General features: G+C 39.9%; 1 protein-coding gene across 1 annotated transcript in view; it reads right to left on the reverse strand.

Annotated features, from left to right (window-relative positions):
- F11 (coagulation factor XI) overlaps positions 1-9079 on the reverse strand; it is a 25086-nt gene extending 16007 nt beyond the window's left edge. The window contains exons 1-5 of the mRNA XM_011959513.1: positions 8709-9079; positions 7837-7892; positions 3417-3579; positions 1993-2099; positions 883-1042 (exon numbers count right to left, since the gene is read on the reverse strand). Coding sequence (XP_011814903.1) covers positions 883-1042; positions 1993-2099; positions 3417-3579; positions 7837-7891 — 485 coding nt within the window. The 5' untranslated portion in view covers position 7892; positions 8709-9079. The remainder of the gene's footprint in view (positions 1-882; positions 1043-1992; positions 2100-3416; positions 3580-7836; positions 7893-8708) is intronic.
- Positions 9080-14812: the final 5733 nt, after the last annotated feature.

The following is a 14812-nucleotide window of genomic DNA, read 5'->3' on the forward strand; positions in this document are numbered from 1 at the left end:
AGCCTGGCCAACATGGTGAAACCCCATCTCTACTAAAAATACAAAAATTAGCCAGGCATGGTGGTGGGCGCCTATAATTCCAGCTACTCAGGAGAGACAGGAGATTCGCTTGAACCCAGGAGGCTGAGGTTGCAGTGAGCTGAGATCGCGCCATTACACTCCAGCCTGAGCAACAAAGAGCGAAACTCTGTCAAAAAAAAAAAACCAGAAACTCACAAATACTAGTACTTAGAACGTTTTTCACTTTTCTGTTGATTCCAGATAAATGCAGTTTACTATGAAAATCTAAATCATCTCAGTATATTTCTGAATATACTGTATATTGTATAATGTATATTTCTGAATACACAAATTAATAATCTATTTCCCACGGAAATTTTTAAAGATGAGGACACAGATTTGGTCATTAGAGATCAGATCATTTTTAAATCCTTACACAATAGATTTATCCTTGAAATATTTCAAAATCCAGTATGCAGCAGCAGGATACAACTTTTTACATGAGTATTTTGTCTTAGGTAAGGAACTGCTATTTAGAGGGGGGGGGTAGGTTTTTATTTTTATTCTGTTAGACTGTAACATTTTTTAGACTGAGAAGGGCACTGACAATCAGACCAATTGTAGCTGTTTCAAAATCGCCAATTTAAAAGTGTAGCACTTTTGAAATTAGCTAAGCGTATATATTTTTCTGACAGTGTTATTAAAAGATAAACTCCTTACCACAAATGAAATGCATCCAAATTAGGCTTTAAGTGTGTTTTTCATGAAGAAAACCAGGAGTACTTTTATTGAAATGCCTTTTAGGGGTTCAAAATAAACTCTTTTTAGTAAATCACGATTCTGTTTATCATTGGCCACTCGAATGCCCTGAGGCTCACTCACCGATGCTCCAGGCTGGGAAACTGCCTTGTGGCGTACGTGAAAAAGTGGCAGTGGACGTCATCTGTGCATCTTTCTTGGCATTCTTGAGCACTCTTGGCAAGTGAGCTGTTATAGTTTATGCCCCTCATGTCTAGGTCCACATAAATGTCTTTGTTGCAAGCTGGAGATAAAAGCAGAAAACATGAGTACCTTCCAGATTCCAGAGGCACTGACCTAGGCAACTGTCCCTCCTGACTCGCCCTGAACTTTTTCACCCACCTTTCCTCAGAAGTCTTTTGTTACATTAATCTGCAAAATTCTTATTCTTGAATGAAAGCAGTAAAAGAATGCCAATGTCCTTCTTATATTGCAACAATTTTAGACTCGTAAATTCACATTTTGATCTTCTGACCTCGCCTCTCTTCTCCCTAACTGCACTGATTGTTTCACTAATTAACTGATTCAAGTATCTGCTCACTATTAAGACAAGTGTCACTTCAACTTTTATATTTGCTCCTTTTGATTTGGATGAATATGTTTAATAAAGAATTTCAACTGGGCACCATGGAATCCCAGCACTCTGGAAGGCCGAGGCGGGTGGATCACTTGAGGCCAGGAGTTTGAGACCAGCCTGGGCAATACAGTGAGACTCTGTCTCTAGGAACAATTAACAAATTAGCTGGGAATGGTGGTGCGTGCCTCTGGTCCCAGCTACTCCAGAGGCTAAGGCAGGAGGATCACTTGAACCCAGGTGGTTGAGGCTGCAGTGAGCTGTGATTGTATCACTGCATTCCAGCCTAGACAACAGAGTGAGACCTTGTCACAAAAAAAAAAAAAAAAAAAAAAAAAAAGACTTTCATTTAAGATTTTAGGCTGGGAAGTAGAAACAATGTACATAAATGATGAGAAGTGAGGTAGTAAGATATGTCTTTCTATGAGGTAAAGAAATTTTTAGTGTGTTGGAGGGCAGGCATGCACGTATGTTAGTTTATACTCTACATTGAAAGAACTTCATTAAGGGGGTTTATTTCCACATAGCAGTGTTTTATTTCATTGCCATAAAACCATATCTGATGTGACTATATGCATACGTCACAACTGGTATTTGTTGGTTCTAACAACATATCTTACCGCTTATTTGGTGTGAGCATTGCTTGAAAGAATACCCAGAAATCGCTCCTGTCCTATTCACTCTTGGCAGTGTTTCTGTAACACTGTCCTTCAGGACACAAGTAAACCTGTTTTTTAAAAAATACATATTACTGAATAGGAATTTATGTTTTTAAAATAATGAGTCTTAAAAGTCAGCACACAGAAAGCCAAAGAGAAAGAAACAAACTACTTTATCTGATGCCAAAACAAATATTTTCTTAGCAAGATTCTGAGTTTGCTTTTTACTTCAACACCCCTACACTTAAGAGACTACATGGAATACTCCTTCCTAACAGGAACAAACAGGAATGGGTGAACTACGGCCTGTTGGTAAAATGCAACCAAAAATCTGTGTGTTTTTGTTTAGCCTGTTAGTTCCACAAAATGATTTTTATATTTTCAAATGGTTACATTTTAAGTGGTGACATAAATACTTACATAATATCCTTGGCTTTACTGCCAGTTTTGCCCACAAAACCTAACATATTTACTCTGCTTTATTAAGAAGGCATTTTCCAAACCCTGTTCTAGATTCTGGAGTAGTAAATTTTGTAAGTTCAGGGTGCTATATAAATGCCTGTGAATGTAGCAATAATACACAAAGATGTTGAAAACTTAATTCTACAGAAAGGCTTATTATTACATTTTCAAGCTCAGGATGGGAACACAAATGGTTGGCGGACTGTTTAAAATATTTTAAACCTGCCAAACAACCCAATGCAGTGTGTGACTCTTGGTAAGATTCTGGTTAATTACTATAAATTACATTTGAGGGAAAACTGAAATAATATAAAGGAATTCTTGTTAAATTTCATATGTCTTTTGTGTAGGTTAATGCATGTTGAAGTATTTGGGGTAAAGTGCCATGCTTTAAAATTATTTCAAATGGTTAAGCATGTGTACAGCTATAGGTATTGTATACTGTATATTATACTGTATATTGTATATTGCTATACAAATATAGCAAACATTGCAGTCTTGGTGGTGGCAAGGGATCATGGTACCGTACTATTTTTTCAAATTATCTTTTTAAATATTTAATTTTTTTTCTAATAAAATAGTTGGGAGAAGTTCCAGTTTCAAGCACAACAAAAATTAATAATCGATAGAAAAGCAAAGTGTGAAATGTTTAAGAAGCATAAAAATTGAGACAAACAGAAGAAACATACCATTAACACTGTGACTATAAGAGAGGCTGGAAAGCCTACACTTGGAGGCATATTTATTCTTTTCTGAATTGCCTAAACACCATCCCTTCTTTCTGTAAGAATATTTCAACTGAAAGACAATTTATCTTCCAGTCGTCAATGTTAAATTGTGTAAAGCGGTAGATGGAGATGTGTTAAGAACAGCAGGCTCCCTGTAAAAATCTGTCTCCTCAATGTGGAAACAGAAGCATTTACCACTGGGTAGGATCCTCAGATGGAGATTCCGCCGTGAAAGTGAAGAGTAAACATCGTGGGTGGTGAGTGCAGACCACCTGGCAGTACTTGGCGCTTGGTGTGAAAACCGTAGTGATGTCCCCTCCTTCAAAGTGGATGTCCTTGAACAACCGAGTCACACATTCTGTGATGTAATACATGGCATGCTTTATTTTGGATTTCACTGGGCATATATCTAATTAGGTAATAATCTCATAAAGGCAAGGCAAGTAGCTCTACTTAACAGGAAATACACCTGAATTTGGAAATCAAGGCAATGAACACTTTTATGTGAGTTTTTTGAATGAACAGCCTCAGCTGGAAATGAAAATCACAGAATGGTACATTAGCTTCAATGGAATTGTGCTTATGAGTCATTGTCTTGGAGACAAGGAGTGCTTTGAGAGGGATTGAATCGTTTCAAGGATCTTTACTAGCAAAAGCGGCTGCTTTTCAGGATCTCATCCAGGTTTGGAATGAGCCTTCTGCTTTTTCCTTTCCTAACTGCGTCTCTTCGTCCAAACCCTGTGCTTATTTGAAACGAGGGCTCCAGAGTGATCACTTTCTGATAGTATCTGATGGCCTGGGGGTGTGATAACACACATCCTCACCCCACTGAGAAGAATTTGGAAACCCCACCACGGAAATCCCCACCTTTTGGTGGAAAGCAATCTTGCTACATTAAAATACTACTTTTAAGAAGAATATTAATTGACGAATCCAATAAATGTTCTGTATTTAATCATGTGGAGTGGGCGCAGTGGCTCGTGCTTGTAATCCCAGCACTTTGGGAGGCTAAGGTAGGCAGATTGCTTGAGCTGAGGAGCTCAAGACCAGCCTGGGCAACATGACAAGACCCTGTCTCTATAAAAAATACCAAAAAAAAAATTAGCTGGGCAAGGTGGTTTCCACCCGTAATCCCAGCAACTCAGGAGGCTGAGGTAGGAGGATCTCCTGAGCCTGGGAGTTTGAGGCTGCAGTGAGCTGTGTTTGCACCACTGCACTCCAGCCTGCGCGACAGAGCAAGACTCAGTTTCTCTCTCTGTCCCTCTCTCTCACGTGCGCGCGTGCACGCGCACACACACACGTGCGCACACACACGTGCACACACGTGCTCTGTGTGTGTGTGCACCATGCACTGATTTTCTTAGAATATATCCCCCTCCTAATTGGATTATTTAATTTTACAAGACAAATTGATTTTCAGTATGCCACTAGGTGGGAGGATGGGAGTGAGTGAGCGTTGAAAAATTACCTGTTGGTTCACTACTTGCGTGATGGGTACACGAAAAGCCGGCACTTCACCACTGCATAACATATGTATGTAAGAAATCTGCACTTACAACCCCTCAACACATAAACATTTTAAAAATTTTGGAAAATCCACATGCAGCTTCTAGTGTCAGTAAAAACTAGTTAATCTGTTTTGAGAACTAGCAAGTGCTTGCTATTGTATACTGACGTTGTATCTAGACTTCTTATTAATTTAATTAATTGGCTCAAATAATTTATGTGATGGTTAATTTTGGATTTTTCTGGGTACACGATCATATTATCTGTGTAAAATGAGAGCTTATGCTCCTCCTAATCATTTTCCTTTTATTTCCTTTCCTTACTGCGCCAACTAGTACTTCCTTATAACATTAAATGGAAACAATGGCAAGTATTCTTGTCTTATTCTCAATCCCTTGGGAAAGCTTTCAGTATTCCACTATTATGTATTACATTTCTTGAAGATTTTTGGTTTGGATTTGTGTTTGCTTTTGTTTAAAATGCTCTTTAATGGTCGATGAAAGTTCTCTTCCATTTCCAGCTTACTAAGAGTTTTGATCATTAACAGAATTTTAGCAAGCATTTTTTCTGCACATATTAATATTTAAAATTATTTTTAATTTTTATTGTGACAGATAACATACCATGTGCCATGTAGCCATTTTGAGTGTACAGTTCTGTGGCACTAAGTGCATTTACATTGCTGCGTAACCATCAGCACCATCCGCCTCCAGAACTTTCCAACTTCCCCAGCAGATGCTCTGTGCCCATTAAACACCAACTCTCACCCCTTCCCTCACCCCTCAGCGCCTGACAACTTCTGTTCTAGTTTCTGTCATGATGAAATTGACTACCTTAGGTACCTCATATCAGTGGGATCCCACAGTATTTGTTCTCTTGTGACTGGCTTATTTCACTTAGCATAATGTCGTCAAGGTTTATCCATGTGGTAGCATGTGTCAGAATTTCCCTTCTTTTTAGGGCTGAGTAATATTCCATTGTCTGTATGTACCACACTTTGTTTATGCAGTCACCTGTCGATAAACCCATGGGCTGCTTCCACCTTTGGATTAGTGTGAATAACGCTGCTATGAAGATGGGTGTACAGGTATATCTGTGCGAGTTCCTGCTTTTCCTTCTTTTTTTTTTTTTTTTGGTATGTACCCCAAAGTCACACATCTATTGATTTTGAATGTTAAATCAACTTTTCATTCCTGGAATAAGCCTAATGTTGTCACAATGTCACACTGTAATCATCCTTTAATTTGTTTAACATTCTGCTGGGTTAAGTTGGATAATATTTTGCTAAGGATATTTACATATGTTCATAAGATAAAAGACCTGTGATTTTTTTCCCCCTCAGAATTTTCCTATGAGATTTTGGTGTTAAGATTACACTGACCTTATAAAATGGGTTGGAAAGGGATTATGTTGATCTCTCAAATATGTTTGTCTTCCATTTAATTAATTTCTGCGATTTATTCTTTCTGCCTTCTAGTTTCTTTGCACTTAAGTAGCTATTCTCTATCTTCTTGACATCTTCTATCATTAATTTTTACCTTTTCTGTATTCTAATGTATACATGTAAATCTATACATTGGATCTCAACACTGATTCAGTTACATCTCCAAGTTCTGACATATTGTATTTTCATTATTGTACAATTCTTTTTGTAATTGCCATTGTGATTTCATCTCTGACTCATATTAATTTAAAAAGGTATACTCAATTTTCAGACATTTGGGGATTTTCAGTTCCCTTTTTATTATTATTTTAGCTCCCATTCACGGTGATTGAATAACACGTTTGGTATAATTTTAACCCTTTGAAATCTGTTGAGACTTGTTTCAGAGGCTTGTGTGTGTTCAATATCTGTAAATGTTCCGTATGCGTGTATAAAGGACCTATATATGTACACTATCATTCCTTGATATCTGTGGGGGATTGGCCGCAAGACCTCCTGCAGATACCAAAATCCATGGATGCTGAAGTCCCCGATATAAAATGGCATAGTATTTACATATCACCTACTCACAGCCTCCTGTGTACTTTCAATCATCTCAAGATCACTTATAATACCTACTACAATGTAAATGTTATGTAAATTGTTGTTATACTGTGTTGTTTAGGGAATAATGACAAGAAAAATGTCTGCACATGTTGAGTATAATTTTTAAAAAAATATTCCACTCCAAGGTTGTTTGAACCCATGGATGTAGAACTCATGATTCAGGGGCCAATTGTTCATGCAGTTATTGGGTCCAGTGTTCAAAATACATCCAATTATTTAGCACTGACATGTTTATCAATGAAATAGCAACACAATTTCTGGATAATTATAACAAAGGAATAGTATAACTTGAGCAGTAATCTTGTCACAGAGAACATTGACCTTATGAACTGTGTAATTTAATATATTAAGTGGAATTTATCTTTAATATCTTCACCTAGATTTGCCTTTTTTCACGTATGCCAGAAAAAAAGAATTTACTGTGCTTAAAATGCTAGCAATAGTATCAGAAATTAAATATAACATGTATACATAAGCTATTTTTCTAAAAGAATGCTTCAGCTTTCATTTTAAATAAAGAATGGTCGTGGAACTAAACAATACTTGTACTGATATATCCTACTTAATTTTGGCTAAGTAATTTATAAACAAACTTAGCAGATGTGACATAGGGTGGAGAATTAACAGGGTAGTTAAATTATTGAAATGCGTAAACTATATATGAATATTTACATAACATATTTCAGTACAAAATTCCTATTTTATGTGTGTGTATGTGTTCCATTGAACTGATTGCTTTATGAAAAACCAACTACTTAGTGAGGCAAGTCAAGATTTCTTCTTTTTAATATTGCTTTTAAATACCATTTAAATGAATGATGTACGTAGGCACGGATGTAGATATGGTATACACAGAGGCACAGATTCCTACCAGTACAAACAATTTTTTCACCTCAGTTCCTACCCTGCTTTGAACACCTCTGGAGCCTTAATCAGGAAGTAAAGACAACCATTTTATTTCCTTCCCTGGCGCAAACGGTGTGGGATTCTCCCACGTGTGTGGAGACTGTAGTGTGCTTTCCCTCTCCCAGTCCATAGTTAAGATAACACTCTACTTACCACCAGAAACTGAAGTAAATAAAATGAAATGTACCATTTGATATAAGAAAATCATCCTACAATGAGAAAAAGGTGCATGTTTTTAGAATATAAAATGTAAATTTAGAATTAGTTTACTGACACTAAGATTTACAAGAAATAGGGAGAGAGGGGAGTAGTTAACTTAATGTTGAATGTTATCTTTCCCAATCCTGGAGCATTTCTTAGTGTGGCTGTGTGTGGATCGTTCAACACTAGCTTCTGCAGGAGCTAGAACCCACCGGGAAGCAGCCCTCTCCCCTCCTGCCTCCTTCCCCACCGGCCCCACTGCTTGCTATGATCGGATCCTTCCCACCGCCACCATCTGACCGCTCTCCCCGCCCCAATTTTTCATCTTTGTTTCCTTTCCCAATTTTTTTTTTCCTTCCTTTCTTTCCTTGAGGCCTCTCCCTGTATCTTTCAAAGAGCTATGAATGATTTCCTACTTAGAAAATTTTCTATTTAAAAAAATCTGTGGCTAATACATTAATAGATTGTCTTGGTCGCCTATAAATCTATGTATCCCCACTAAGCATTAAACAGGCTCTATGAAAGATGGAGTGATCACTGAGACAAATCAAGACTTCCGATTTTTCAGTATTGCATTTGGACGCCTTTTTAACTCATAAAACACTTGTTACTGAGTAGACACTATTACTCTTCTTTCGTTCCCCATTTCCTCTCGAATTAGTTATGGATATTAGCTGAACATCGCTACAGAGCTCAATCAGACACATTTTAAAAATCGATCATTCTCTATTGTAAAGTGTTTTTAAATTCCTATGATTTACAAAAAGCATTTCAAGGCATATTTGCTTGAGAGGAATGTTAAATAGTAAGTTCTGAGACTGTACCTGAAAAGACCTGGTTTGCTTATTTGCTGCAATTCTTAATAAGGGTGTTTTTCTTCTTCCAAAATGATCTTCATCCTCCTCTGAATGAGCTTGTGTAGGAAATGGTCACTTAATTTTAATATTTACTTGTACTGGTTCTCAGTGTTATGTAACATTGTCTCTCGGTACAGCGTATTTGTGAAAGTCGTTAAAATCTTAGCATGTCAGAAAGATACCTTGAGAGAATTGCTTGCTTTCTCAACACATTGAATTTATATTTTAATTTTAATTCGTATTCAAACATGTGACATACACAGAGACAGCTGTAGAGGTTGATTTTGTCTGTGTGCCTTAGCGGTCACACAGCGTGCCTGCCAGCCAAAGCTGCATTTAACCACACTTTCACCTGTCGGCTGTTAACCATTAATTCCAGCTTACCTTGAATCCCAAAGTCTAAAAAGATAACATGGAAAGTCTAATGGATTCATTGATTTACAATATAGTGGAGGGAGGAGATTTTGGCTGCTGGGGGAGACAGGACGGGTGGGAAGCAAAGTACAGGCCGCTCCTAAGTGCCTGGCTCCTGTGGAGTCAGTTTCCTTTCAGGTAAGGCTGCCTCTCAGAGGCCTGTGCAAACAGGATTCCTTCTAAGGCCAAGCTTTTTTTTTTTTTTTTTTTTTTTAATTCTCACTTGTGAACACTAAAAGTCTATTTTTTAAAACAAACAGAAAAAAGGCTCTTTTAGCTTTCTCTTTCTTTCTTTTTCTTTCTGTCTGTCTGTCTGTCTGTCTTTCTTTCTAAGACGGAGTCTCTTGTGATGCAGGCATGAGTGCAGTGGCGTGATCTCGGCTCACTGCAACCTCCACCTCTCGGGTGCGAGCGATTCTCCTGCCTCAGCCTCCTGAGTAGCTGGGACTACAGGCACGTGCCACCATGCCTGGCTAATTTTTATTTATTTATTTTTGTATTTTTAGTAGAGACAGGGTTTCACCATGTTGGTCAGACAGGTCTCAAACTCCTGACCTTAAATGATACGCCAGCCTTGGCCTCCCAAAATGCTGGGATTATAGGCATGAGCCACCACGCCCAGCCTCTTTTTAGCTTTCTTTAGATCCTGGGACACAGACTCAAATGGAGAGCTAGGAAGTGACATGTCTAGTGGCTGCATGACAGTCAGCAAAAGCAGAGCAGGTCACATTCCGGAAGGAAAGGGTGGTTTTGTCCTGGAGGGAGCCTTCCAGTGGTAGGACCTGTCGCTTATAGGCAGGAAAGTTTGTGAAAAAATTTTGGGGGGTTTCATATAATTATATTTCCATGAAGCCTTTCCCTTTGGCCTTGAAGAAGGTCTGAAAGCCTGTGGAGGGCATGTTCATCCCTGCCTGCTGTTACCCAGACCTACTCACTGGCTGACGAGTCATGTGACTTGAGCGGAACCAGCCTGTGCACTGTCACCAGTCACCTGCAGGCTCTTGGCTTCAGTTTCCTCATTTAGAACATAAGGCACTGATTAGTGCTGAGAGTTTCTGTGCGGTCCCCTATAAAACCTCACAACATGAACACAAAACAGTTTTCAATATGCCTGATTTGAATACATTTTGGAGAAAGATAATTTTATGCTTCAGAGAAGGCTCTCAATTTTTCCTAGAGAAGCAAAATATGATCTTGTGTTTATAAATGGAATCATAATTTTAAAAAAAACATATTTGGAAGATCAGGGGAGAAATGACAGGGAATTAAGGGAATGTGAACTGAGAACAGGTCTTTTTGTAAAGTGCTGAAGAAGTAGGGTGATGTTCTGTCTGGAAGGCATTTACTCAGATATTTTTATTTGATCTGTTGCCAGTACATTTGACCTGTCCTGGCATAAAGAGTTCCTAGTTGTTTTCTTGAGTTTCCCATTTAAAGTTAAGTACATTCCAGCTACCCAGAAAGTGCATATTTATGATGCATTGCCTTTTATGAGGCTCAAACATAGAATGACAAATTCATACTAAGAATGGCTTTCATGGAAAACGGATATGTATTCATATTCAAATATGTGAGATTATATGAGGTCCTTATATCCTTGTATTGTTTACTCCATGAAACCTCATCTCTCTTCTGAAGCCCCAATAAAAAAAAGATAAGGATAACTCTTCAACCCTATTGAGAGAAACAGAAAGGGTCTAAATAAGAGAAATGCTTCATTGGAAAACCAAATAATATTTTATTAAGTTTGATTTAGCTAGTTAGTGAAATCTTTAAGGTCTTTGAAATAGTATCAGGATTCAAAAAATTTGTGTCTATTCAAATAAAAGTAGAATAAGAGTTTTTGTTTTGTTTTGTTTTGTTTTTTAGACAAGGCTTCACTCCTGTCGCCCAGGTGGGAGTACAGTGGTGTGATCTCAACTCACCGCAGCCACCAGGTGATCCTCCCACCTCAGCCTCCTGAGCAGCTAGGACTACAGCCACACGTCACCCTGCATGGCCAATGTTTGTACTTTTTGTAGAGACAGGGTTTTGCCGTGTTGCCCAAGCTGCTCTGGAATGCCTGGGCACAAGCGATCCACCTGCCTCGGCCTCCCAAGTGCTGGAATTACAGGTGTGAGCCACCGTGCCCGGCCTAGAATAAAAGTCTTGACTACATAGAAACTCTTTGAGATTAAATAGACCTTTCTTTTAAACTGACCTAGATATTCTTTAAAAATTATTTTCAACTAATGCATTGCAGTTTAAAATTCTGATATCAACTATTTTTATCTTAATTTTTTTTTTCAGTGAAATGAAAGGTTTTTGAATATTTGAAGCCTGATGAAAATCAGGAATAACTAGACAAAGTCTTGGGAAGAATCTAGAAGTTAGTCTGCAGAAACCCAAGTACAAGTCAGAAGTTAGGATTATAAACCAAAAAGTATCTGAGACAGGTCTCAATCAATTTAGAAAGTTTATTTTGCCAAGGATAAGGATGTGCCTATGACACAGCCTCCTGAGGTCCTCATGACATGTGTCCAAGGTGGTCAGGGCCCAGCCTGATTTTATACATTTTAGGGAGACATGAGACCTCAATCAATCTATGTGAGATGTACATTGGTTTGGTCTGAAAGGTGGGACAACTAGAAGAAGGGAAGGGGGCTTCCAGGTCATAGGTAGATAAGAGACAACAGGTGCATTTTTTCGAGTTTCTGATTAACCCTTCACCAAATATGCAATTTACAAGAACAGTCACTCATGCCTTAGTTTGGCTCAGTGAAACAATATGGCAAATGAAGCAATCAGATACCCACTTGTCTCATGTCAGCAGAGGGGTGACTCTGACTTCTGCCTGTCCTTTTTCCACAAGGAATTTCCTTGTGGGCAAATTGTGAGGACTGTAGCTTTTTAAAGCCTTTTTAAAGCTTAAAAAATGTTTCCTATAGCTTAAAAAAGCTACCTCATTTAGGTATAGAATGGGAGCAAGGTTTGCCCAATGCAGTTCCCAGCTTGACTTTTCCATGTGGCTTCGTGATTTTGGGGGTCCCAAGGTTTATTGTCTTTTCAGTGGATCATAGGTGGGAGATGTATTGGACATATTGTGACCTAAAGCCTTCTGCTTGGGGCAGGAGTGACCACGATGGCTCAGGCATGGCCATAATCAACTCCCAGAGCCCCTTCTCTCGCCTATCAAAACCCGCTTTGAAAACAGACACAATAAAAAAGAAGGAAATCATTCCATTTGCAGCAACGTGGATGGAACTGGAGGTCACTATGTTAAGTCAAATAAGCCAAGCACAGAAAGACAAACATCACATGATTCCATAAAAGATGATTTCATGGTGGTAGAGAGTATATGGTGGTTACCAGAGGCTGGGAAGGGTGTGTGGGTTGGGGGTGGGGGGTGGGGGTGAAGAGAGGTTGCTGAATGGGTGCAATCATAGAGTTAGGCAGAAGGAATACATTCTAATGTTTGGTAGAAGAGTAGGGTGACTATAGTTAACAACAAGATATCACAGTTTTCTAAATAGTTAGGAAAGGACTTGAAATGTACTCAACACATAGGAATGGTCGGGTGATGGCTATGTATCCTAAACACCCTGCCTTGATCATTACACGTTCCATGCATATAACACAATTTCACACGTGCCCCATGAATATGTACGAATATAATGTATCAAAAATAAAGAAGAGAAAGAGCACAGCCTGCCAGGTCCTACGACCCCTTTCTTGCTGTTCCTGAAGTGTCCTCTTGTCATTACAAGGTTTTAATGCGGACATGAGGTCAGGCTGTCTCACCCCTGGCGTTACTGATACTGGGGCGGGATAACTCTCTTTTGGGAGGGGCTCCAGCCAGTTGCACACCCTCTCCCGTTAGCGCCACCGAAAAGGTCTCTAGACATTGCCAAATGTTTCCTGAGGGGAAGGGAGGGCAAAATCGCTCCCGGTGGGGAAACACCAGTATCAGATGTTAATGAAAATCACAGACGGCGGTTATAAATGCTCCGCCATCTTTCCTCCTTCTCCTAGTGAGAGGCAGCAGGATATCGGTGAGAGGACGTTGTCTGGGACGGGAATGCTGAGCTTCGTTCCAGCTCTGTCCTTGCCAGTGACCTTGAGCTAATCATTCTACCTCTTCAAGTCTCCATTGCCTTATTTTTGTAATAAAGGTGTATCATCATCAGCCATTTACTGAATGCCCATTATATGCAACGTGAATGAGAGAGCCTTCCTAGAAGCGGCTCACAGTCAAGTAAAGCAGACAGACAGAAACAAGCATTGAAAGGAAAAGTTCCGGGTTTTCAAGAGGGGGTTCCCATGCCTTGGCAGGGACTGAGACAGATGTTGGAGCCCTTGGCTGACCTTGGAGCCAGATGACTTGTGCATGTGCTTGCATGCCACGTGTACCCTGCCGCCGCAGGAGGGCAAGGCCAGCTTGCAGCATTGGCACTGCCACCAGCCTTTGTGAAGTAGAACTGCCAGTGACCCACGCCTCCTCCCTTCACTCTTCCTGGTGCGAGTGAAGTCATCCCAGCCTCTCATTTTCTTAGCCCATTTCATGCTTTTCAGTCCCACGAGGCTGTAACTGTGTGAAGGGCTCCTCAGTTTCCCCTGGGTACGAGCACACAGGGAGTCACCGGGACACCATCTCGGTCCTACTGGACTTTGATTGACAACTTTACAATGACAGTTTATGCCTCGGGAAAGTTCCATATTTCAAAACTCTCCTCTGTTTTACCAAACTAGGTCATTCCCTGACTAACACAGGCCAAAAGTTTACCCTGCAAGCATTCCAAAGTCCTGTTCCGACACCCTATGGTCAATACTCAAAGACTGAGATAGAAGACCATTGTAAACCATTTTTTCCCTTTTAAACATAAAAAAACCACATGAACAAGGACTAATGGCTTCATAGCATGCAAAGGCAAACGTTTACATAGTGCGTTTTTAAAATAATTTCATGGAATCTAGCCAGATTTTACAAAAGCCATTCAATTCTGAAGTAAATTTTTAACTCTTCAGTTTCCTACTATCTGGTTTGTGGATAGCCCAGACCTCAAGTTTTCCTTTAGCCTCTCCACCTTTAGCCCCTCCTACCACCCGGTGTGTCTTTGAGAAGGGGTTCCCAATGCCCGGGGCACAGACCAGTACCCGGCCCGTGGCCTGTTAGGAACCAGGCCGCACAGCAGGAGGTGAGTGGCAGGCCAGCAAGCATTACCGCCTGAGCTCCACCTCCTGCCAGATCCGTGCAGCAGGAGATTCTCATAGAAGCTCAAACCCTACTCTGAACTGCACGTGCGAGGGATCTAGCTTCCTTATGAGAATCTAATGCCTGATGATCTGTCACTGTCTCCCATCACCCTCAGATGGGACTGCCTAGTTGCAGGAAAACAAGCTCAGAGCTCCCACTGATTCTACATGATGGTGAGTTGCATAATTATTTCATTATATATTACAATGTAGTAATAATACAGAAATAAAGTGCACAATAAATGTCATGCACTTGAATCATTCCAGAATCATCCCCCACCACCACACGGGTTCGTAGAAAAACTGTCTTCCACAAAACTGGTCCCTGGTGCGCCTGTAGTCCCAGCTACTCGGGAGGCTGAGTCAGGAGAATGGCGTAAACCCGGGAGGCGGAGCTTGCAGTGAGCTGAGATCCGGCCACTGCA

The sequence above is a fragment of the Colobus angolensis genome, unplaced genomic scaffold (assembly GCF_000951035.1).
Source record: "Colobus angolensis palliatus isolate OR3802 unplaced genomic scaffold, Cang.pa_1.0 Scaffold5, whole genome shotgun sequence".
NCBI classification, from domain to species: Eukaryota; Metazoa; Chordata; class Mammalia; order Primates; family Cercopithecidae; genus Colobus; species Colobus angolensis.